The sequence below is a fragment of the Lynx canadensis genome, chromosome B2, assembly GCF_007474595.2.
Source record: "Lynx canadensis isolate LIC74 chromosome B2, mLynCan4.pri.v2, whole genome shotgun sequence".
NCBI classification, from domain to species: domain Eukaryota; kingdom Metazoa; phylum Chordata; class Mammalia; order Carnivora; family Felidae; genus Lynx; species Lynx canadensis.
In genome coordinates, this window is record NC_044307.1 from 41,290,777 (window position 1) to 41,315,587 (window position 24,811).

General features: G+C 44.3%; 1 protein-coding gene across 4 annotated transcripts in view; it reads left to right on the forward strand.

Moving 5' to 3' along the window:
- The window catches only part of BICRAL (BRD4 interacting chromatin remodeling complex associated protein like), an 80,432-nt gene extending 61,290 nt beyond the window's left edge, over positions 1 to 19,142 (forward strand). For 3 of the 4 annotated variants that reach the window (XM_030315523.1, XM_030315524.1, XM_030315522.1), the window contains 7 exons: positions 3,815 to 3,920; positions 4,785 to 4,885; positions 6,637 to 6,698; positions 7,486 to 7,631; positions 8,943 to 9,037; positions 11,518 to 11,620; positions 16,039 to 19,142. In XM_030315523.1, the coding sequence (XP_030171383.1) occupies positions 3,815 to 3,920; positions 4,785 to 4,885; positions 6,637 to 6,698; positions 7,486 to 7,631; positions 8,943 to 9,037; positions 11,518 to 11,620; positions 16,039 to 16,802 (1,377 nt within the window). In that variant the 3' untranslated portion in view covers positions 16,803 to 19,142. The remainder of the gene's footprint in view (positions 1 to 3,814; positions 3,921 to 4,784; positions 4,886 to 6,636; positions 6,699 to 7,485; positions 7,632 to 8,942; positions 9,038 to 11,517; positions 11,621 to 16,038) is intronic. The other variant, XM_030315525.1, reaches the window with a different exon arrangement.
- The last annotated feature ends 5,669 nt before the right edge of the window (positions 19,143 to 24,811 follow it).

Genomic DNA, 24,811 nt, shown 5'->3' on the forward strand with positions numbered 1-24,811 from the left:
AGGTTGACATATCAAATATTTTGATTTGTTGGGGTTCTTTGTATGTTTACATGATATCAAAGATAATCCATAGGATCTAAAGCATTAAAATGTATACTGATGTTAGCAGATTTCTTAGAGCCAAGTTCTCAACAAAGTATCCTTAAACAGTCTGTTTGTCAAGAAAATGTATTTAAAGAGCAAGGCTTCTCTAAGAGTTCAGGAAACAGGACAGGTGGTAAATTTCACTTCTGGAAAAGATGGTCAGTTGTGGGCAACCTGAAGTTTTGGGGAACAGGAGAGAGGTGATGGATCCTGAGGGGTTGGGGGGTGGGCTGGGAGGAGGGACGGACCCCCGTGACGTACACTGCAGTGGAATTCATTCACACAGTTTACTGAATAACTGTTTGCTGTGCGCTCACTGTGGTGCCGGCCCCGTTCTGGTGCTGGGAATACAGCAGTGACCCAGACAGACCAAAGTCCAGCCCTGAAAATATATAGACTGGGAGCGAGCGGCGAACTTCTGGAGAAAGAGTGGTCCCTAAGGCACGGAGCTTTCCGAACATACAGACCAGCTGGACTGAGGTTATGCCACTGCAGGGTCCAGGCCAGGCTCCCCCCATGCATTCTGACTCTAACACCACCCTGGCCCTACCCGCCCCAGCCCAACCTGTGCAGTTACCCCACAGTGGGACAACTGGAGTGACCGTCCTCCTCCCGAGGGAAGGCGTACTTGAGGACACAGGCAGGGGTAAGATGAAAACGCACTGATGCCAATGCTTGGCACCCACACAGGTGGGCAAGGGGACTACAAAACACTCCAACATGTGCTCAAACGAGAGGGTCCCCTTCAGACAGTTTCCTTGTTTTTGTTTTTGTTTTTTAATTTTTTTTTTAACATTTATTTATTTTTGAGACAGAGAGAGACAGAGCATGAACGGTGGAGGGTCAGAGAGAGGGAGACACAGAATCTGAAACAGGCTCCAGGCTCTGAGCTGTCAGCACAGAGCCCGATGCGGGGCTCGAACTCACGGACCGCGAGATCATGACCTGAGCCGAAGTCGGCCACTTAACCGACTGAGCCACCCAGGCGCCCCAGTTTCTTTGTTTTTAGACATAACAGTACTTACATTTTCAGGCTTGGACATGAGGTTGTTCTGGGTTTTTTTCCCTTTCACTCTTCTGTGTTGTGAAAGAGCACACATTTAGAAAAAAAATGTGGAAGACATGATCAAACAGTTAACAAAGAATTCAAAAGCAAATTCCCATCCACGTAACCACTCAAGAAATAGAATATTGCCAAGTAGCCCCAGAAACCAGCCCCCTCTATATGCCTTCCGAACCACAGCCCTTCTCCTGACTTTCCTGGTGATCTCTTTCTTGCTTTGCTGTATAGTTTTATCGCTTATGTATGTAGGGGGGTTGTTTGTTTATTTTTTAATGTGTATTTATTTATTTTGAGAGAGAGCACATGAGCAGAGGAGGGGCAGAAAGAGAGAAATCCCAAGCAGGCTCCAAGCTGCCAGTGCAGAGCCCGACGCAGGGCTCGATCTCACGAACCATGAGATCAGGACCTGAGCGGAAGTCGAGAGTCAGATGTTTAACCCACTGAGCCGCCCAGGTGCTGCTGTAGGAATTTTGTTTTGTTCATCTGTTTAGTAACTGTGAATCATTTTAGGTCATGTCTGATAAGTAAGGTGGAAGATCAGGCTGGGTAATGCCACTTTTATTAAAAAAAAAAAAAAAAGTTGTAGGGGCGCCTGGGTGGCGCAGTCGGTTAAGCGTCCGACTTCAGCCAGGTCACGATCTCGCTGTCCGTGAGTTCGAGCCCCGCGTCGGGCTCTGGGCTGATGGCTCGGAGCCTGGAGCCTGTTTCCGATTCTGTGTCTCCCTCTCTCTCTGCCCCTCCCCCGTTCATGCTCTGTCTCTCTCTGTCCCAAAAATAAATAAAAACGTTGAAAAAAAAAATTAAAAAAAAAAAAAGTTGTATACTCTAAAGCAGTAAGGATGACTGACATTCTTCTGTTTTGTGCGAACTAGGCACATTGGGAAAAATTCCAAAACTGTGTATTAACAGCACTACTGTAAGGACTGCGGTCACAGGAACATATTCACTCTGATCCATCTATTCTTGGTGGTCTGATTAGTTCAGAGTTCCACGTAGTATATAGCTTTGCCCTGTGAAGCCACATTTTCCCAACTTTTATCGGTTTGTTTTTTATTCAAGGTGGCCCTTAGTGTTCATCCCCTGGAAATATCTGAGAGGGTGCTCACCATTTTCCCCAGACCTCCCCGCAACCCCAGTGTCCTCCGTGTGGACAGCTACCAACACTAGGAGAGCAGAGTTATGTTCTAGGTGAAATGCTGTGAACACTGGAAAATTTCCCCTCCGGGTTTTGTTACTAAAAATGTATTAGCTGTCTGTGTAGAATGGTGTAGGTCTGACCTTCCCTGCTAACGGAAGGATGAGCAAGGTGACCGTTTCCAACTTTGTAGTGACCTCTTCCTTCTGGGGTGATGTCACATCCCTCTCAGGGCACCTGGGTGGCTCAGTCAGTTAAGCATCTGACTTCAGCTCAGGTCATGATCTCAGTGTTCGTGAGTTCAAGCCCTGTGTTGGGCTCTGCACTGACAGTGCAGAGCCTGCTTGGGATTCTCTCTCTCTCTCTCTCTCTCTCTCTCTCCCCCTCTCTCTCTGCCCCTCCTTCCCTCCCTCCCTCCCCCCCCCCCGTCTCCCAAAAATAAATAAATAAACATTAAGGACACAGAAAGGATGTATAGCTCTAAAAAGAAATCCCTCTCCATTTTTATATTAGAAGAGAGAACCAAATAGATAATTGATCGCTTAGAATAGAAATATCAGCATGAACTTACTTGGCCAATGGTCAGGCATTGCTAAAGACTGTGTGAGTGCCCACATATGAATGGTTGGTGGGAACATTTTAATCAGGCCAAGGTCATAGTTTAAGTCCCCTGTGGGGATGGCTGCACTAAATTCTCAATCCACTGATAGAATAGAAAATATAAAACTGAAGAAAAAAACTCTGAAAACTTATTGCACTATGAAGCAGTAATGACACAGAAGGTTAAAAATTGAGAGTAATTTAAAAGCCCTTTATCATCTTCCTTTAAATGGATCATAGAGATAACAGATCTTTTGGGAGCTAAAAGGAACTTGTCAGTCCCTAAACTTCATCCAGTTCATGTCCTCATTTATAGAAAAGAAGCACTCACCCATTTAAAACATCAGATTAATTTTCCGAATAATATTTTCCTCAGGCTAATATTCAGTTGAATTTACATTTCCCAGTTACACCTGATGTTGACATGATGCGAACAAGAGCCATACCGGTGGCAGGGGTGGCACGTACTCTAGATCATCTACACAGCAGTGCGTGCTCGCAGTAGGTTTGGGGCTGGCGCTTGGGCCCTGACCAGGTGCTCAGAGTCCGTGCAGCACCCCGCCCCCATAGGTTCTGGTAGTTGGGATCATAGTCCCTGCAGGCTAGAAAATTACCGCGGATAGAAAGTGAGCTTCTGGCTCTGCCTTTGTGTCTGGGCACCACAGTCCCGGGGCAAGAAAGCAGTCTGGCATCAACTCAGCATCCCCGTGAATGGCACTGAGAAAATTCGGCTCGCCTGTAGCGTTTTAAAGGGCGCTGCTGGCGGTCCTCCCAGCGTGGTGGGAGAGTGACGGAAAACTCTGCTTTTGTTTTGTAATCTAACCTGACGGTGATGCCGGGTAGGCATTAACTGGCCTAATTGGTGTTTTGAGGAATCTGTTACAGCCTTTAGTCACGAAATTAACTTTTCCTCTTGGCAATATTTTTCGCAGGCTCAGAAAAAAGGTTTGAATCAGACTTCCCCCATATCCGCTTCCAAGACCACAGATGGCCTGAGGCAAGCACAGATCCCTGGCCTCCTGAACACCGCACTGCCAGGTCAGGAGCCTTCACAGTAATCTCCCCTCAGCTGTCCCCTGTCTCCCCAAATCCAGAGGACACTCTCTTCCCATCCTCACCCTGCATGTAGCCCTTCCCATTCAGCCTCCTCCCCACCCTGACCGTTCCTTCTGCCTCCTTTCCCCCCGAATGATAAACCATGTTGCAATCCCCACTTTCATTTTATACACTACTAAGAAAGAAAAACAAAACCCACTTCTAATTAAATTATGATGCACTTAATTTGGGGGGAAATGTGCCGCTTGGAAACAACAAAATCCAGTGTCCTATGGCACAAGGGACTCTGTAACTATCCTCATGTCACTTTATTTATATATATTTGGAATCCCCCCCCCCCCCGCCAAGACTAAAAATATTGTGGGCTATGTCTTCCGTTCCTTCTAAAGCTTTGAATACCTGCACTGCTCAGTAAATACTGAAAAAGACAAAAGCAGGAACACTTGTAATCAGCCTCCTGCTTGGGCCTCCCATCCCTTACATCGTTCGTGAGCATTTTGGGGTGTTGTAATCCTGGCTGGCTGTCCAGTAATACTGCCGTAGTGACTGGCTCGAGGCCTGTTCCTCAGACCTTCGATAATTCGAAACTGTAGCACTGGCAGCTTTTATTTATTCCCATTGATTTATGTATCTACTTTCTATTTATTACCACGTAGGCTTTACTAATCCTGACATCTGCCGCTAGGGCTTCTGTAGATAAATGTACTTCCCACCGTCCTCAGAGCAAGCATTCGTGATAAAGAAATCCTTCTCAGAACATTCAGTAACCCACATCCATTGGCCTCTAGGGGTGATATAAGGGGCCCGATTGACTGTTTCTGTTGTCTTATGTGTTCATTCTAATAGGGCAGGATTCTGGAAGCAAAGTTATACCGGTGTCCTTAGGAACCGCACAGCCACAGCAGGAAAAGGTAGTTGGATCATCTCCTGGCCAGCCAGCTGTGCAGGTAGAGGACAATTTGCATAGCTTCTTCCTAAGGTTGAGCATAATTGTGAGGAAATGTAGTTGTGTCATCTCCAGCTTGGTGGTTGCCGCCTGGTATCATCTACACACAAAAGTATGCTTGCTCACTGAAGACCTTCCCGACAGGCCAGGCTGATTTCTGTTAATGTTTATGGGATTTATGTGTCTATTCTATTTCTCACATTACAGCACTGTCATTTCCTCATGAATTAATAATAGACTGGAAGCTGGGGCTCCTGGGCGGCTCAGTCGGTTGAGCATCCGACTTTGGCTCAGGTCGTGATCTCACAGTTTGTGAGTTCGAGCCCCGCACTGGGCTCACTGCTGTCAATGGGGACCCTCGGATCCTCTGTCCCCCTCTCTCTGCCCCTTCCCCGCTCGCGTTCTCCTTCTCTCAAAAATAAACATTAAAACAATAATGATAATCATAATAATATACTAGTAGCCGATACATAGTAGGCACTAAAAACATGTAGTTTACTATTCAGTGGTATCACTCATTATCATAACTGAAGTAGATCTGTTCCTCTTAGTTATACCAAGAGTTTTTTATTTTTCTGCTGTAGCAACCAGGAATATATGAAATAGTCCGTTTCTGTGGTCTTTTAACCCAACCACTGATCTAAAAAGGAAGGAAAAATATTTTTCTTTTCAGCTTGCTGAGCCCTTAGTTTCTTCTCAATCAAACCCCAATTCATAGTTTAATGAAACTTGTTATAGTCTGGGCCCGCCTGGAATACTCCGTGAAGGATCTGGTTCAATTCTCAGATTCTGACATAAGTCATGTTTGTTCCCTTAACATTGACATAAGAAATGTCCTACTATGGGCACCTGGCTGGCTCAGTCAGTAGAGCATACGACTCTTGATCTAGGGTCATAAGTTTGAGCCCATGTTGGGGTGTAGTTTACTTAAAGGAAAAAAAGAGAGAAATTCCCTACTAAATCACACACCTTGACTATAATAGCTAATGGATTTTCAGATGTTCATGGAGTTGGTACCCACAAATATACTTCAAAAATCTAATGATGCATTTATAGAGTTGGAGATTCAGGCTTTAAATGCAATCCCTTCCAGGGAACTGATGGTACAGCTTTCCATAATCTTGACACGGTGTGACTTTGCTACATGGGTCTGTGGACTGGCTTGTTTTATTTTTTTAGCAGCGTACAGTCCCCATTCTTAGAATATGTACTTGAGGGGCACCTGGTGGCTCAGGCAGTTGAGCGTTAGACTCTTGATTTCAGCTCAGGTCATGATCCTAGGGTGTTGGGATTGAGTCCCACATCGGGCTCTGCACTGAACATGGAGTCTGCTTAAGACCCTGTCTCTCCCTCTGCCCCTCTCCCCAACTCACACACTCTTTCTCTGTAAAATAAAAAATTAAAACAAAGGTTTTTAGTTAAAATCGAAACAAAGGGGTGTTTGGGTGGCTCAGTTGGTTAAGCATCCAGCTCTTGATTTCAGCTCAGGTCATGATCTCACGGTCTGTGAGTTCGAGCCCCACGTTGGCTCTGTGCTGACAGTGCACAGCCTGCTTGGGATTCTCTCTCCATCTCTCATGCTTGTGCGCTCTCTCTCTCTCTCTCTCAAAATAAATGAATAAACTTAAAAAACTTAAAAAAGAATATGCTCTGGATAGGGAATTGAAAATATCTGTAACATAACTTTGTGTAACTACATTCTGCTTATTGTTTCTACAAAAGGGAGTAATAAGAGGTATGTTTTGTCTTTAGGTGGATAGTCATTCAGGAGGACAAAAGCGGCCTGCTACAAAACAACTAACTAAAGGAGCTTTGTAAGTGACCCTTGGAAATGACTCATTTTGATCATTTCTCTAGGTTCCTAACCTTCAATAAATATACAACAGAAGTCAGGTTATAATGTATATATGTGTGTGTGTGTGTGTGTGTATATATATATATATATATGTAATGTATATAATATTTTTTAATGTACTTTGAAAATAACTTCCTATAGTTTGTTTCTATTAGGACCTATAAATGCAGTGACCCTTGAACATCACGGATTTGAACTGTGCAGGTCCGCTTATACGCAGATTTTTTTCTGATAAATACAGAAAATGTATTTTCTATCGATGTATTTTCTGTTCCTTACGATTTTCTTAGTAACGTTTTCTTTTCTCTGTATAATGCATATAATATAAAAACTATATATTAGTGGACTGTGTAATCAGTAAGGCTTCCAGTCCACAGGAGGCCATTAGTAAAGTTTGAGGAAAGTCAAGTTCTCTGTGGGTTTCTGACTCTGCGGGGAGTCAGTGCCCCCAGCCTCCCATGTTGCTGAAGGGTCAGCTGCGTATCATATATAGTTTGAGTCTACTGTTGGCTCTTTTGTTCTTAAGAAGAATAGTTCTTGGTCTTTCCAGCATGCCACATACCCTTCGATTGGCTGAAGGGTCTCTGAGGAGAAGCATGGTTTGGTAAATGCCTATGAAGTAAAAAAACAGAGCTGCCATACTGTGAATAATAACATTCCTGTAGGTCTTAAATTCTTTGCATGCAAATCGCAATTAGGTTTCCTACCATGGATCTCCACTGACATGGGCAATTTCTCTTTTAAAGCATTCTCCAGCAGTTACAGAGGGACCAAGCCCACGCTGTGACACCTGATAAAAGTCAGTTCCGATCACTAAGTGATGCGGTGCAGAGGCTACTCTCCTACCACGTGTGCCAGGGCTCCATGCCCACCGAGGAAGACTTGAAGAAAGGTAAACAGGCTGTAACCCCAGAGTGCCACTGTGACACCAGACACCATCCTATGGATGCCCCACAGAAGAGCGAGAGCCACGTAGCTCCCAGACAGTAGGCACGTTAGTGTTTTTAATCACAGACCTAACTTGTTCCCAATTTACTCAATCTCCCAGTCCATGTTCAGGGTTATGTGGCTTTCTCTTCTCAATATTCTGTGAAGGGATATGCAGATGTCAGAGTATTTTATTGACAGATTTGGGGGCAGTGAGTCCAAAGCATTGTCTGGACTACTGGCTGCAGGCGGGATGGCTCGGAAGCAGGTACTCTAGCCAGTGATTTCTTGTATTGAGGCAGATTGCATACCCTTAGCTGCTACTACCAGTTTTATGAATTAGAGAGATACTTTAGCCCTCACAAGCATTCCTTGAAGAATTCCAAAGTGAGTCTAGGGCATTGCTGTATGTCAAGAAACTGGCAAGAAAGATTAAGGCTGGGAGCCCCATTACCAACCTGGAACCCCGCTATTCCGATGCCTCTCGCAGATGCACAACGGAGTTGGACCTGCCCTCCCCGCCACCCTTCCCACCACCGTCCCCAAGCCTGGACTCTGGTAGTTCCCTTCCACTGCTTGAAGCCCTCCCTCGGCTGCCACTGGTCTTGCTTCCCTGGCTGGGGTCTCTGATCTGAGTATAGTGGTGTCCCTGTCAGTCCCCTGGGAGCTTCCCTGGGAGTTCCCGGGAATAGGGTCCAGATCCCGCATTATACAGGGATGTGAAGACTCGGAGTGATTAGAAAATGTGAAACCTTTGGAGACCAGCAGGCAAGGCCAGAGCCACTGCACCATGACCTGCAGGATATCATGAACTAGTTTGTGTCCTCACATAAAAACCAGTCGGCCCACCCCAGACAGCAGGACTGCGTTGTTTCAACTGTTTTCGTCTTTCATACCATTGAAGGGAGAGGGGGTACGGCCACCTAGACCAGCAGATCATTCTCTGTTCATTGATATTTATTGCACATCTGTGTTACGTGGTTTTCCTTTATAGGTGATGTTAAAAGCGTTATGCTTTTGGCTTCCTGATTTAAGTTAACATAAGCTAGTATTGAAATGACTTGCTTGATCACGTAACAATGGACCATGAGACAAGCAGCGCAGAAGCTTGTTTAAACAAGGAAAGCTAATCTAGGAAGAGAAAACTGTCACAGACAAGACAGGTTTGAGCAATGGAAGAGTAATGCATTTCGGGCCTAAGAAAGAAAAGCCCTAGTGGTGATTTGCACTGTCTTACCATTTTCTCTCTTTCTCTCCTTTTTTTTTTTTTTTTAAGTCGACAATGAATTTGAAACAGTTGCCACTCAGCTCCTAAAAAGGACCCAAGCGATGCTTAACAAATACAGATGCCTGCTTCTAGAAGATGCCATGGTAAAAATGCTGCTACCGCGCATAGTTGTTTTTTTAAAACTCTACAGGTCACAGCTACTAATTCAGAGAGAAAAAAACCTCAGGGAATTACATTTTCCCAGCATAGTTTAAAAGGCACAGATACTACAGCACTTGGCATCTGGTGCGCTTTCCACGCGCGATCCCACCTAGTGAGTGCTGTGGCTTTCCTGGCCCCAAACGAGGAAACCAGTGCTTTGGCTAAGTCATTTGCCTAACATTCCACAGCCAGTGAGCTTGCAGAGTAACGAACAGAGCTAGAAGGTAGACCGGGACCATCTGGTCTGGCTGGGCACCCCCCAGCCGCCATCCACACTCTGATGCTGCCAGCCACCTCTCACCAGCCCAGAGATGTGGCGAAGGTTGTTCAGAGTGACATCTGAAAAGACAAGGTGACAACAGATGTTAAAATTGGTTTTATCTTGTTTTTAACGGAGTGATCATGAACATGCCATAAAATCCCTGCACGATTTAAAAACGTACACCTTGGGGGCGCCTGGGTGGCTCAGTCAGTTTAGCGTCCGACACTTGATCTCAGTTCAGGTCTTGACCTGACAGTCTTGAGTTCAAGCCTCATGCTGGGCTCCATGCTGGACATGAAGCCTAGTAAAAAACATAATTGTGGACAAAAATAAATATAGGGGCGCCTGGGTGGCGCAGTCGGTTGAGCGTCCGACTTCAGCCAGGTCACGATCTCGCAGTCCGTGAGTTCGAGCCCCGCATCGGGCTCTGGGCTGATGGCTCAGAGCCTGGAGCCTGTTTCCGACTCTGTGTCTCCCTCTCTCTCTGCCCCTTCCCCGTTCATGCTCTGTCTCTCTCTGTCCCAAAAATAAATAAACATTGAAAAAAAAATTTTTTAAAAACAAAAATAAATATAAATGTACAACTTGATGGTTTTCAGTATATTTGTAGGGTTGTGCAACAATCACCATTGTCTAATTCCAGAGTCTTTTCATCTCCCTAAATAGACACTAAAATTAGTTTTAAAGCATCCGTTAATTAGAGAAAAATGTAAGATGCCTCAGGAAATGGTAGAAAGACCAAACCTCTTCTGAGATTTTAGAAACAATTCTAAAATAGTATCAGCCTTAACCTATAAATTGGCCTCTTACAAGCAGTCTTAAAAATGTCCCTTGGGAACTTAGTTGAACTACATTATGCACATAGACAGTACAGTGTAAATACATGTGTGTTTATGTTTACTTAACTATGTGTGTGTATATATATACATATATACACACACATATACGTACATATATATACATATATATGTACATATATATATATACGTATATGTGTGTATATATATGTACATATGTGTGTGTATACATACACACACACACACACACACACACACACACACACACATATTGGGGCGCCTGGGGGGTTAAGTGTCCAACTTTGGCTCAGATCATGACCTCACAGTTCGTGGGTTCGAGCCCTGCGTCAGGCTCTGTACTGACAGATTGGAGCCCGAAGCCTGTTTCGGATTCTGTTTCCCTCTCTCTCTGCCCCACCCTTGCTTGCACTCTGTCTCTCTCTCAAAAATTAATAAACGTTAAAAAAATTTTTTTTAATATATATATATATTTACTTACTTATATTTACTTAAATTTGTGCCTCCAAAGCCTGAAATAGTTGTTCTCATTTTAACGACCATTTCAGAAACAAAATGCTGAGATGTCAAAAAAGAGTACCATTTTTGAGGAAAGGCCCACCTATTTGGTCAAATTATCTTCTATTTAAAAAAAAGGTCATGCAATGAAAAGACTTTTAACATATTAGTAAGCAGAGAAGGAAATAAGAAAGATACAGAACAATGTGTGTAGTTGCTACCATTTGTGTGCAGAAATAAAGAAGAATGTCAATGCATGTGTGTGCATAAAATCAGTCTAGAAGAGTCTAGTAACACTGGTAGGTGCAGGTGCCCCCAGGGAAAGGCAGGGAAAGCCAAGAAGGCAGGCTTATTTTTCACATCCTCTTTAGTACCTTTTGAATTTTGTATCAATGTGAAAATCACCTTTTCCCCCAAAATACAATTTTAAAAAATGCATTCCTACATGATAAGGATAAATGTGACTAAACAGAGGTGCACCTTGGTGGCTCAGGCAGTTAAGTGTCTGACTCTTGATTTTGGCTCAGGTCATGACCTCATAATTCATGGGATCTAGCCCCGTGCTGTTAGCACGGAGCCCTGCTAGGCATTCTCTCTCTCATCTCTCTCTGCCCTCCCCACCCCGTCCCCCTGAGCTCGCATGTGCGTGCACTCTCTCTCTCTCTCAAAATAAATAAATAAACATTTAAAGAAAAAGATTTCTTTAAAAAAATGTGACTAAATGGCACATGACTAGAACCTAAACACCAAATCCTCATGTCTGGTTGCTTCGTTTGTTTCAAAGACACAGTGGGATGTTTGCACTTGTTAAAAGGCATCTGAAATGACCGGACTCTCTCGTTTTTAGCGGATCAATCCCTCTGCTGAGATGGTGATGATCGATAGAATGTTCAACCAGGAGGAAAGAGCTTCTCTGTCCCGAGACAAGCGTCTGGCACTTGTAGACCCTGGTAAGAAACGTCAGAGGGAAAGTAGAGGAGAGGGACGGACTTATGGGGTCCGGGCCATGGGCCTTTGGGGAGTCTGTCTGAACCACCTCTGGTTACAAAACCTGAAGGTACAAAATGAATTCTGGAGGGGATGCCTGGGTGGCTCAGTGGTTAAGCACCCAACTCTTGATTTCACCTCCGGTCATCATCTCATGGTTCCTGAGTTCAAGCCCCACATCAGGGTCCAAGTTTACAGTGTGGAGCCTGCTTGGGATTCTCTCTCTCCCTCCCTCTCTTTCTGCCCCTCCCCTGCTTACCCTCCCTCTCTCTCAAAATAAATTAATTTAAACTTTAAAAATTTTTTAAACTTTAAAATATTATATAATACCAATACAATAAATAAAATGAATTCTGGGGAGAAAAAAAAACAGAATGAGAGCAGTGTAGGCATACTCTAAGAAGGCCTATAGCCTAGAAAATCCAACCTGGAATTTGACATTTGTTACGTGATTATTTTCCCCCATTATAAATGTAAAATTCTCATTCTTTTTCTAGTTTTTGAGAACAAAATTAAGTCAGAAGCCTTCCCCAAAGCATTTAAGCCTCAGCAAATTACTGAGTTGTCCTACTATTTGCAAGGCATTGTAGGGTCCCTGCCCACAAGCTTGTAAATTGAGATGCTCCATTTAAGTACCTTTCTCTCACTCTGTCAGTTTCCCACTAATTTCGTTGAAGGGGAGGAAGAAATTTCCCTCTGTCCAAAGTTTTTCTCGCTGGGCTAAGAATTAAATTTACATAAGACCTACTAATAGGAGGAAACAAAAGTTTTATTTTTTTTTTTTAACATTTATTTTTGAGAAACAGAGCACAAAGTGGGGAGGGGCAGAGAGAGAAGGAGACATAGCATCCGAAGCAGGCTCCAGGCTCCTGGCTGTCAGTACAGAGCCCAACGCGAGCCTCCAACTGTGAGATCATGACCTGAGCCAAAGTCAGAGGCTCAACTGACTGAGCCACCCAGGCGCCCCCAAAAAAGTTTTATTATATGTGTACAAAGGTCCAATAATGAAGTTGAGACTCAAAGAGTAACCAAGGCAGGCAGTTTTTCTACTTTTTAGACAAAGAGACAATAAATCTCTGAGGAATTGATACGATAAAGAGACTTAACTCTGGGACTTCACTTAGTAAGGAATTCAAAACAGAATTTGGACTGGAGTGGTAAATTAGTGAAAAGTGACAAGGGTTGTTCATACATCCTTCTTGGCCCTGAATTCCATGTTTCTGGTGATGAGGATATCTCTCTGCCTCTTGGTACAGGGAGGGCACCTTTCACATGGGGGATTTATTTCCTGCTCTCAGGGAGCCAAGGAGGGTCAGAGTATCCTTGTACAAGCTGTTTTTTTAAGTAGTTTTAATCCAAAATAATCAGTATGCCATTGTGTTATTGGGGTGGCCTGCCCTTGGTCCCTACAGAATGCCATTAGATTTGACCCACAATCTGCCTTTTAAAAATGAATCCTCCCGGGGCACCTGGGTGGCTTGGTTGGTTGAGCGTCTGACTTCAGCTCAGGTCATGATCTCACTGTGCATGAGTTGGAACCCCACATGGGGCTCTCTGCTGTCAACATGGAGCCCGCTTTGGATCTTCTGTCCCTCTCTGTCCCTGCCCCACCTCAGCTCGCATGTGCTTGCACTCTCTCACTCTCTCTCTCAAAAATAAACATTTAAAAAAAGTTTTCTTAACGAAATAAAAATGAATCCTCCCAGGGCGCCTGGCTGGCTCAGTCAGTGGAGCGTGACTCTTGATCTCAGTGTTGTGAGTTAAAGCCCCATGTTGGGTGTGGAAATTACTTAAGAATAAAATCTTAGGAAAACAAACAAAAAAAAAGAATCCTCCAAATAAATAAGAATCCTCCTTACTTTTCTCTGGCCTCTAAAAAATTTTTTTTTAATTTTTTTAATGTTTATTTTTGAGAGAGAGTGCAAGGGGAAGGGGGGCAGAGAGAGAGGGAGACAAGATCCCAGAGTAGGCCCCAGGCTCTGAGCTGTCAGCACAGAGCCCGATGTGGGTCTCGAACTCATGAACTGTGAGATCACAACCTGAGCTGAAGTTGGACACTTAACAGACTGAGCCACTCAGGTGCCCCTGGGCTCTAAAATGTTTTTTTTTTTTTATTTAATGTTTTTTTTTTATTTTGGGGAGACAGAGAGACAGAGTGCAAGCAGGAGAGGGGCAGAGAGAGAGGGAGACACAGAATCCGAAGCAGGCTCCAGGCTCTGAGCTGTCAGCACAGAGCCCGACGCGGGGCCCGAACCCATGAACTGTGAGATGGTGACCTGAACTGAAGTCGGGCGCCCAACCGACTGAGCCACCCAGGCGCTCCTGAAATGTTTTAAATCAAATATCATTATCACAGTTCATGGAATATAAATTTTACCCATACTTGCACCATCCTATAGAAGAAAAGTTTTTATTTCTCCAAGTTTCCTTCCAGCTCCGGTTCCTATTTGCATGCATCATTTATGTATAGTTATAACCGTATGTCATATGCTAAATATGATTTTGTTATTCTAATTGGCTTCCATTTAACATATCTGAAGTCCTTATCATTTGCTAGAGTCTTCAAAATAATATCTAATAAATTTTTTGTAACTTTGAGAATTTAGCTACTCCATTCCCCTACTGTTGGACTATTATTTTCCAGTGGCTTTATTTCCATTCCTCTAACTTCTTTTCCAGTTGTTAAAGATTAAGGTTCTGCCTTGTGTCTGATGTGGCTCATGAAATTTCTAAAGAGAATAAATGATCCTTACACTCAGTCTGAAGGGAGCGTCTGAAAGAAATGCTGTGTACTTAGGAGAATCCTCAAATCTTTCCAAAAAGGAAAAGAATGATGTAGGATATAATTCTATCTCTTTTTCTTAGAACTTGAAATCTCCTATTGCCTTTTGATAAGTTGGGCTTATGGATAAATCTTCCTACTTTGTCACAGCCCCCCAGACCTGCGTGTCACCTTCACCCCCCTCTGTATTGTGCCTGCACAGCCAGTGTTTGTCGGATGGAGTCTTCTTTTTTTATTTATTTATTTATTTTTAATGTTTATTTATTTTTGAGAGAGAGAGAAAGAGACAGAGCACAAGCAGGGGAGGGGCAGAGAGAGAAGGAGACACAGAATCCGAAGCAGGCTCCAGGCTCCGAGCTGTCAGCACAGAGCCCGATGTAGGGCTCGAACTCACAAACTGTGAGATCATGACCTGAGCCAAAGTCAATGCTTAACCGACTGAGCCACCCAGGCGCCCCTGGAGTCTTCCTTTTAAATATTATTTTTAAACTTTTTTAGAGAGAAAGAGAGAGTGCAAGCAGGGGAGAGGGGAAGAGGGAGAGAAAGAGAGAATCTTAAGCAGGCTTCACACACAGCACGGGGCTCAATCCCACGACCCTAGGATCATGACCTGAGCCAAAATCAAAGTTGGACACTCCATCAGGTGAGCCACCAGGCACCCCTGGAGTCTTCTTTGTACATTTCAAGCCTGTATCCCCTACATCTCGTATTTTGTGATTTGATGAAGAAATTCACATTTTGATTCTACAGATGTCATTAAAGCCCTATTTCACTTTTTCTCCTCTTCTGTAACAGCAGTCTGCTTCCGTGCCCTCAACCTCCTAAATCCTCATAAATTTCTCGTGTCATCCTGGGCTCTTCAAGGCTGGCACAGTCCAGTGCTCACTCATAGACCTGGTTCTTCCATACGTCATTGTCCTTCCAAGCAGGTGTCATTTTGGAAACGTGTTGACCATTTGTTTTGTGGTCCTGGCAAAGTGCAGCTACGACTCCAGGTCCCCTTACATGTGTCTATAGGGACCGAAATGCCATCACCCAAAGACAGAAGTAGTTGTATCTACTCCCACCCTGCCCTAAAGCCTCATTCCACAGCCCTCTGCTCCAAGGGAGAAACCAAGCTGATACTAGCATCTAATTTCTGTTTTCAGACTATTTCAGAGCAGTAATTAAAAAACTAGCTAAAGATAACACTAAGAGGGGTGCCTGGCTGGATCAGAACACTCTTGATCTTGGGGTTGTGAGTTTGAGCCCCAAGTTGGGTATAGAGATTACTTACATACATAAGTAAATAAACTTTAAAAAGAGAGAGAGAGAGAGAACACTAAGATATCAAGACAAAGTGGAGGTTTTGCCTGTTTGGTTTTCCCATTTGTCACCCACCAAGCAGCTACTTTTTCAAAGAGGTTTAAGCTTCTTGTCTGGAAGCCATGGTTACTTTCACAGGAAGCCCCCTCAAGTGCGGTGCTTCTGCGTGTTCCTGGACATGAAAGACTGGTTTGCTGGGCTCGGCTGGATTTGCACTTGACCCACTGGGGGTCTGCCATATAGTTCTTCCTGTCTCATTCACTCAATAGTGTTCTTTTTTGCTCCCATTCCCAGAGGGTTTTCAGGCTGATTTCTGTTGTTCCTTCAAACCTGATAAAGCTGCTCATGAGACACAGTTTGGCCGGAGTGACCAGCATGGCAGTAAAGCGCCCAGCTCTCTGCACCTGACAGCCAAGGCCCAAAGCCGAGAACCGACGAATCATGACCAGTTTCATCTAGTGCCTAATCACATCGTGGTCTCCGCAGAAGGAAACGTTTCTAAAAAAACTGAATGCCTCGGCAGAGCACTGAAATTTGACAAAGTGGGCTTAGCACAGTACCGGAGTGCATCCGAAGAGAAAACAAGCCGGAGAGAGTCCACGAAGGCCAGCGAGTGCTCTCCCGGCCCCGAAGGGCACCGGAAAACCTCATCCAGACCAGATCACGGTACTGAGAGCAAACTCTCAAGCATCCTAGTAGATTCTCACTTGGAGATGACGTGTAACAATTCCTTCCAGGACAAAACTCTGAGGAATTCTCCAAAGAATGAAGTTTTACACACAGACATCATGAAAGGGTCGGGCGAGCCCCAGCCAGACCTCCAGCTCACTAAGAGTTTAGAAACAACATTTAAGAACATCTTGGAACTCAAAAAGGCTGGGCGGCAGCCCCAGAGTGACCCCACGGTTAGCGGCTCTGTTGAGTTAGATTTCCCCAACTTTTCTCCAATGGCTTCGCAGGAAAACTGCCTGGAAAAGTTCATCCCGGACCACAGTGAAGGCATTGTAGAAACCGACTCCATTTTAGAAGCAGCTGTAAATAGTATCTTAGAGTGTTAATAGCAGCAGCCCTCCCCCACCCCGCCCCGACACCCCGCCCCGGACAAGTTACATTCTTTCCTGGCAAAAGCAAATGGAAGTGTTCTCCTGTCTCCAGCCTGCTTGACCTTTCATCACAGGTTATTCTTTCTGATCTTCAATCCCATTCTTTGTTTAAGAGCAATACTCGTGGTGGTTACAGGGAGATCCTTTCGTGAAATTAATCCTTGTTAGAAAGCAGTCTGATAGGCCCTACACATTTCAAGTGTTACGAAAGTGCTTATAGTCATTTTCTTTGTGTGTTTGTTTACTTGTTTTATTATTACTATTTTTTTTTTTTTTTTTTTTAAAAACACCATAACTCACTGAGATCACAGTACACTTGGCCCTCGGTAAAATTCTGACAATCATTAAGTCATTTGAAAAGAACAGACTTATTAAAGAAAATCAAACAGGACTGATAGAAGCTACTTTGTGAAAGAATGTCCCACTGCATCTCCAAATTTCGTTGTTTTGGGTTTGTTGTTGTTGGAGGGGAGACCGCACGGTTGTCCCCCCCACCCCACCCCCCACGCCCCGCCCCGGGCCACCTCTGAGCAGTAAGTTGCCGGCTGCTCCGCCAGGGACCCCACAGCCCCGAGGAAGCAGCCAGTAGCACACAAGCAGGGCATTCGCAGGGCTTCCTTGTTCATCGTCTGAGTGCTTTTCCGATGCTCCTGGAGCAAAACCTCATGCTTTTCGGCATACGCGTGTTGAGTTTCATCTAGGGAATGCTCTGTTCTTAGTTGCAACGGCACGACTTGAGAAAATTTTCACCAGGCTGAAATAAAGGAAAATGGAAACCAGTTAAGTGGCACAGTGTACAGGGGAGGCCGGGAGAGAGCCTTGAGGAGTATACTATGTATATATGTAAAAGCATATATATGTTAACTATTGAGAAAAAAAACAAGCGTTTTGCATTTTGTAATTGGATATAGTCAACGTATGCTGTACATTTTTGTTGCTGGGTTTCCTTTCATTTAACCTCTCCGCACCCTCTCCCACAAATAGCCAAGCGTCCAAAGCACTTTTATTTGAAAACTGTGTTGTAATACTTCAGTTTAAACTCTAAGGGGACTTTGGCCTTGTTTATGCTTCTTGTCTGAGAACAGTAGTCACCCCCCGGCAGCAATCATTACCAAAACACAGACAAACCAAAGTTACCAGCCAGCCCCCCACTGAAAGAAAAGAGCTGAGACACGGGATTCCCACTTGAGAGCCAAAGGACATGCCCTGTCACGGTCTGTGTGTGGCCCGTGTTCCTATTAGTGAACATGACTTACTGCTTTATTTATTTATATTTCTTTTCAGGGAGCTTTCCCCGTTTTCCTTCCTTGTGTTCGTGCCCCAGTTCATCCCATCTCGGCTGTTACCTTCATTCCCAGTGTCATTGTAACCAGCCCTTCTCTCCTGTCATTGGGAAAGCGACATAACGGTATTTCGTATGCACTCTGCCCCATGTGCGCGTGCATGTATCTGAGCTATTGAGATCAGGTCATTCTGGTGACAGTGTGGACCCACCCATTCTTCCTCCCATGTGCACGCACTCTCTCATTTATCCTGTTGATCTCTCTGGCTTGAGGGGTTGCACCCACTGGTCTCCACTCTGACGCGTTGCCAGCACCTGTTTCTGGCTGTTGCCAGAATGGGGATGACCCCATTGTCATCATGTTGGGCGCTTCTTTTCCAGATTGGCCTGCGTTGGAAAGGAAGGCTTCTGATTATTGGAAAACACGGCAACGGAAGACCCAGACTCTCTCCCTGCCCCTCTGTCCCTGCACTCAAAGAAACCTCTCTCAGCCAGCCAGCCTTCATAAAAGCGAAGTTCCTTCTCCCCACCCCCACCCGCCGGCCAATAGAACTTGGAAAATCTGGGCCATTTTAGGGTTCCCATTTTTTCCTTATTTGTGCCAACGTCCAAATTGCAGATTTCCCCTTTTTTCCTGTATTGTAACATATTAGAAGGATAAGTTGGTATTGCCAGTTGGAACTTTCTGTTTGGGCCGCCTGGGGTAACACCCTGCCCTGAACCCCATGATTTTATAGGCTCTTCTTCTCTTAGGACTCATGCTCCCCTCATTCCTAGCAAGACTTAAAGGTGGTCCCTCCTAATCAAATTCTTCTCATGGTGGAACTTTCTACCAGGAAGCCTTCACGTAGGCTACTGATGAGTTACGTTAATTATTGCCAATCAGTGGAATTCTTAAAAGATAAGCTTCATGTACATTCGTCACCTCCCTTTCTTCCCCATCCTGTCCTGCTACCCCAATCCCAGCCTTTCTGTATACCATCTCAAAGGGTCTTTTGAGCCCTAACACTTGTCTAGCAAATGGAGAGCCTAATTTACCAAAATGAAACTTGTAAATTTTTGTGTCCTTGTATGTAAGTTTACTTTCTATGGAGGAAAGATTCTAGATAATGACAAATGAAGATTACGAAATGTATTTTACTCCTGTGATTAGGTTTTGCGCACATGGGTCATAACTCGCATGTGGAGCCCCCTCTGGCTAAGGGCCAGAGGGCTCCGCCTCGGACGGCCAGCTTTGAGTTGTTCAGGTTCATTAGTCAAGGTTAATTTTTTAGAACTACTTGTACTCAGTAACAAAAATCATCATCTTTTTTTTTTTTTTCTGTTGTGGAAAAGTGTGCATTTGTTATTAAGCATTTGATTTTGTGTCCTTAAGTACTGCCTAAAGATAAAGCAAATTTTAAACTGGCAATTACGAAAAAGAACTATTTTAGCTCTGAAGAATTTAGTAGATTTTGTTAGATTAGGGAGGCCTTACAGACTGACTTGACTTATAGAGGATGCGTCACTCACTGTCAGTGTGGTGTGGGCTTTATTTGCTTAAATACCTTCATTTGTATAGTATGTCTCACTTGAAATTGCTTTGTATACATTTTGTAAAAATATTTATAAAATGTTTTGTAAAAAAAAGTATAACAAATCGCAGTTTATTTTGTTATGTTGGATAAATACTGTTAAAAGAAACCAGTCAGTAACTATATTGTTAATCCATGGTTAGGAAATGTTTAGTTGGAGATTACAAAATGAAACAACCATTGCAATACAGCCAAAGATTTGGGAAAACGCGCAACTGTGATTGTCTTGATTTTGCAAATAGGAATGGCTCTTTTCCCAGAAGAAAAAGGTAAGTAAGCGTTCAGTAGGAGTTCTACTGAAATAGATTTACTGTTCCCAAACAGGAGCCTAGTGAGGGGATAGGGTTTTCATTGACTGGCCTTTCCAAACAGTTCCAGATTCAACAGAGTTGGTCGGTGAGAAAGTTTAGTCATGTACTTGTCGGGCCTCCAGCCCTATTCTTGTCACGTGGGACCTTTAGGAAGGAAGTAAAAATGGGGCCATTTGAGAAGTTAGATAAATGAGCCTGAATCTGCAGAAGGTTTTCTTCACTGTATTTATTTTGTTTCAGTTAAGGACAAGAAGGCTAAGGCATAGGTACAGAAAACTGTTTTACACAAGACTTACTCCAGAATTAACATGTTTCTTAAAATTTTTCACATATTTATTTATTTTGGAGACAGCATGAGCAGGGGAGGAGCAGAGAGAGAGAGGAAGACACAGAATCCAAAGCAGGCTCCAGGCTCTGAGCTGTCAGCACAGGGCCCGACACGGGGCTGGAACCCACAAACCAGGAGATCATGACCTGAGCCAAAGTCGGACGCTTAACTGAGCCACCCAAGCGCCAACTTTTTTTTTTTTTAATGTTTCAGACTTAACATGTTTCTCTTCGCACACATTTGACCAAACTACACTGAGAAATACCTCTGTAACCTTAACTGTAAATTCTGAGGCGCTTCTGAGTTCTTGCCCTCACAAGAGGGATGCTACCCAAATTGTTAGAGAAACTACCATTGGGTGAAATGTATTTCTGGGGTGAAGGTATAAGACTCCTTAAATTTTTCTTTGGGGCCTAGGTTCCCTTATGCTTGAATTGTGCCCCACCCGCACTCCCACCCCCACCCCTAAAGGAGCAGTCAGGAAACCAAGATTCTGCAGTAATCCACATAGAAGCAGGACGTAATAAGAATAATTACTGCTAGAATAATTGCATCACTGGATGGATCCCTTCATGTCTTTTACGCACTGTTGCTGTGATGCCAAGATTCTCTTGCTAAGGACAAATGTGTGCCCAACATGATGTTCTTTCCCCTCTTCAGACCATTTGCAATGGGAGTGTCCCATGAATGCAGAAGGAAGGATGATCTGGCTGCTTGGTTCGGATCAGACTCTGTTCCCCAGGGGCTTGCCCGGAGGAAAGACCAGGCATCTTCTCTAAGGATGGTTAAAGCCCTCGGTCCTGTGTATGGGGGGCGGGGGGCTGTGTTCCAGGAAAGGGGCCAGTGGATTACTGGGGGCAAAGAGAAAAGGAAGAAAACAATCTGGGGGCACTGAAACAGATCGCTCAGACAACACTCTGGCTGTGCTCTCCTCAAGGGGCTAGGCCCTGGGTCCAGGCTCTGACTCTGCTTCAGCCTTGCCTCTATGCTCTCGGAGACAGAGTGAGGGCTCCTGGGTACCCAGCTGAAGGTGGACAGCATTTGCCACCATACATTTTTTGAGCAGTTTACAGGCACCAGGCTAGATGGATAATTCAGGTATGACCTCTACTCTCAAAGAGCTCACAGTCTAGAGAGGAAACAAGCACACAAATAATTGCATTACATTTGGGAAGTGACGAGTTCGGGAGAGAAGAAACCGGGGCTAAAATTCTTCCCGACCTACCACTTTGGTAAAGTTGTGATCTGTATTCCAGTGCCCTGCTTCTTAGTTCATCCTTAGTTACATTTGAGAAAAAGGTGTGATACTTTGTGCGGGAATGAAGATAAAGGCATTTTGTAATTATAGGGTTAAATATTATGGAGAAATCAGGAGCATTGTCATAGTATAAAATGGATTCTGTAATATGAATCGTCTGTCTATGTTGCTGCCCATGAAAGGCCATTATAAGAAGCCCTAATCTGCATTTCTCACGGGCATATGCTGGAGCCTAGCCTTTGAAAACACTTGGAAAGGCATGAAGATCCTCGGAAAAAATCACTTGTGTGAAGGTCTGAGAAAGCAATACCACAGAGTGGGCAGAAAGTGCTTTGGGCAGCAGAATCTAGAAATGGGTTCTAGTACCTCGTCTAACACATAATTAGATCTCTTAGTGCAACTTTCAGCCTCAACTTCCTTGCCTATGAACTGGGCAGATTTGTCCTGGTCCTCTACTTCCTGAGGTGTAAAATGAGGTGTTACTGAAGAAGTATGGAAGGTGGGAGAAGCTAAGAGCCACTGTCCCTGAAATAATTCAGAAAAGGTTTGGTTTTTCTGTTTTGTCTTTGGTCTTACCCTCCTGCACACTATGTACTTCCTACTCTAGCTTGCCTGTGTCTATCCTGGACCCTCAAAGGCTGCTGGCCTTCACATGTTCTCTCCTTTTTCCTTCACACTTTTGCTTCCTTATGCTTGTTTTTCATCAGGATCAAAATCTGTTGGCCACGTTGTCTTCCCCAACTCCAGGCTCATCTGATCTCTTTCTCACCTGTGTCCTGGTAACCTCATGTCACTCTCTGAGGAAGCAACAAGGAAAGCTGGAAACATAACAAAAGTCAACTTCCTGAAGTCTCATAACTGTCCCTCAACTGTCCAAATAATCCCAGAGTGCAGACAATACAAAAGTAACCTATTGTGGAATATGCTGGGAAAAGAACCCTGGAGTCAATTCAGAGAGCCAGCAGAGGTTTGCCCTGAAAGGACTTTTTTTTTTCTTTTTAATGTTTATTTTTGAGAAAGAGTGAGATAGAGTGTGAGCGGAGGAGGGGCACTGAGAGAGGGAGACACGGAATCCGAAAATAGGCTCCAGGCTCGGAGCTGTCAGCACAGAGCCCAATGTGGGGCTCAAATTCACGAACCGTGAGATCATGACCAAGCTGAAGTCAAACGCCCAACCCACTGAGCCACCCAGTCAGCCACCCAGTCTCTTTTGAGAGAGAGTGAGAAAGGGCACGTGCAAGGGTAAAGGGCAGAGAGAAAAGAAGAGAGAAAATCCCAAGCAGGCTCTGCACTGACAGCGGGGCTGAATCCCACGAACCATGAAATCATGACCTGAGCTGAAATCAAGAGTTGGGTGCTTAACCAACTGAGCCGCCCAGGCACCCCAGGAAAGACAAAGATTGAAGAAAAGACTGAAGAACCGTTAGGCTTGAGAAAGACAGGAACAAGGAAACTCCAGATCTTAGTAGGTGGAAATTCTTAAAGTCTTGCCCCAAACCTATGTTTCTTCCATTATCACTCTGCTCAAGATTCAAAACCCAAAGAAGTTTAGTGTCTCATGCCCCCTCCCACTAGGGAGATGGAAGGAGTTTAAAAGATCTTTCAGAGACACCCCTTCAACTTATGTATTGGGAGGACAAACATTTAGATTTGATACCCTACCCTACTTCATGATTGTACACAATGAAGTAGAGACCTGTCCACAAGAGAAATGGGATGCTGTTAGGAAATGGAAATGGTCATCAGCAAGTCAACAAAGAAGAAAAACACCATTAAGATTTCAGGACATGAAAACCTACCTCATTGCATATAGTTGCATAGTCTTAATCATTCCCAAAAAGGGCCTGTGACAACAGGCCATTCCCCATTCTCATTCGATATCCTCACTTCGAAATAAAAAGTCTTGTATCTTGCCTCACGCTGGGTCAATGCTCAGTAAACATGTATTCACTTAGTGAATAATTTTGGACTGAGGAGGCCTCTATCACTTTTCCTCTGCATCTTGTGGAATGATGGCTTTGGCACTGAGAATAAGTACTCTCTTAGCGCCATCTGCTGGCTTCGGAAAACCTATCCTGAATTGTGGCCTCCAAGTCTCTTTCAGCCACTGTTAGTTAATAGCCCTGAAATTCCTTCTCTCCTACTACCCTCAGTACCAGAGGACCTACCTCTTATCTGTAGATAGAGAGTTACAAAATATTGACCTATTTTTGTTCTTTGATTACTATCTAATAAACGTTTTACACTTTGGTGACCCTTGTTTTTGCCTTTTTACAAAGACACATGTGAAGTGCTAAGTTAGTGAGAAGGAGTCTCACACCAGTCTTTGATTCCAAAGACTATGTTGTCCTTCGACATTTATTCATCAGGTAATGAGCTCTGTGTATGGCACTCTCTCTCTGGTTCGATTAGTTACACAGCACGTACCAATATGATGCTTTGAGGTTAGCTAAAAAGCACCTGCAGGTGCCCACTATTGTGACAGGAGCTGTAGCAGATGGAGAAGTATGAGATAAGTTCCCTGCCTTCAGAGCACCCAATCTAATTAGGGACACAATAAGCCAAACAGTACAGGATAAAGTCTGCGGTGATGCCTATAAGTGCCGAGGGTCAAATAATGACGTTGGGATAAATATATATACTGTACTAAACATGTGGCAATGCCTGAAGACATTTTTGTTTGTCACATCTGGGGCAGAAGTGCTACTGGCATGTAGGGGGATGCTGCTAAACGTCCCACAAAGCCCGCCATGATAGAGAATGATCTGGCCCCAAAAGCCAGTAGTGTCGAGATTGAGAAACCTACGCTAGACCTTTAGGAACCGCCATGAGCAAGGCAGCCATGGTCCCTGCCCTCCTAGTATCATGAAGAAATGTTAAAAATATAATAATGGGATGAAGGAATTTAGAAAAAAGGAAAGAGACTAGTCTTGCTAAAGTGCAATCCATAGACCTGAAGGATGACATCACTTTGAAGCATGTTAAAAAAGTGAATATCAACTCCCCCCTCCCCCACAAACTGAATTTAAAATCTGCATTTTAGGGGCGCCTGGGTGGCTCAGTCTGTTAAGCATCAGACTTCAGCTCTGTTCATGTTCTCAGGGTTTGTGGGTTTGAGCCCCAAGTCAGGCGCTGTGCTGACAGCTCAGAGCCTAGATCCTGCTTCGGATTCTGTCTCCCTCTCTGTCTTTCTGTGCCCCCCCCCCACCCC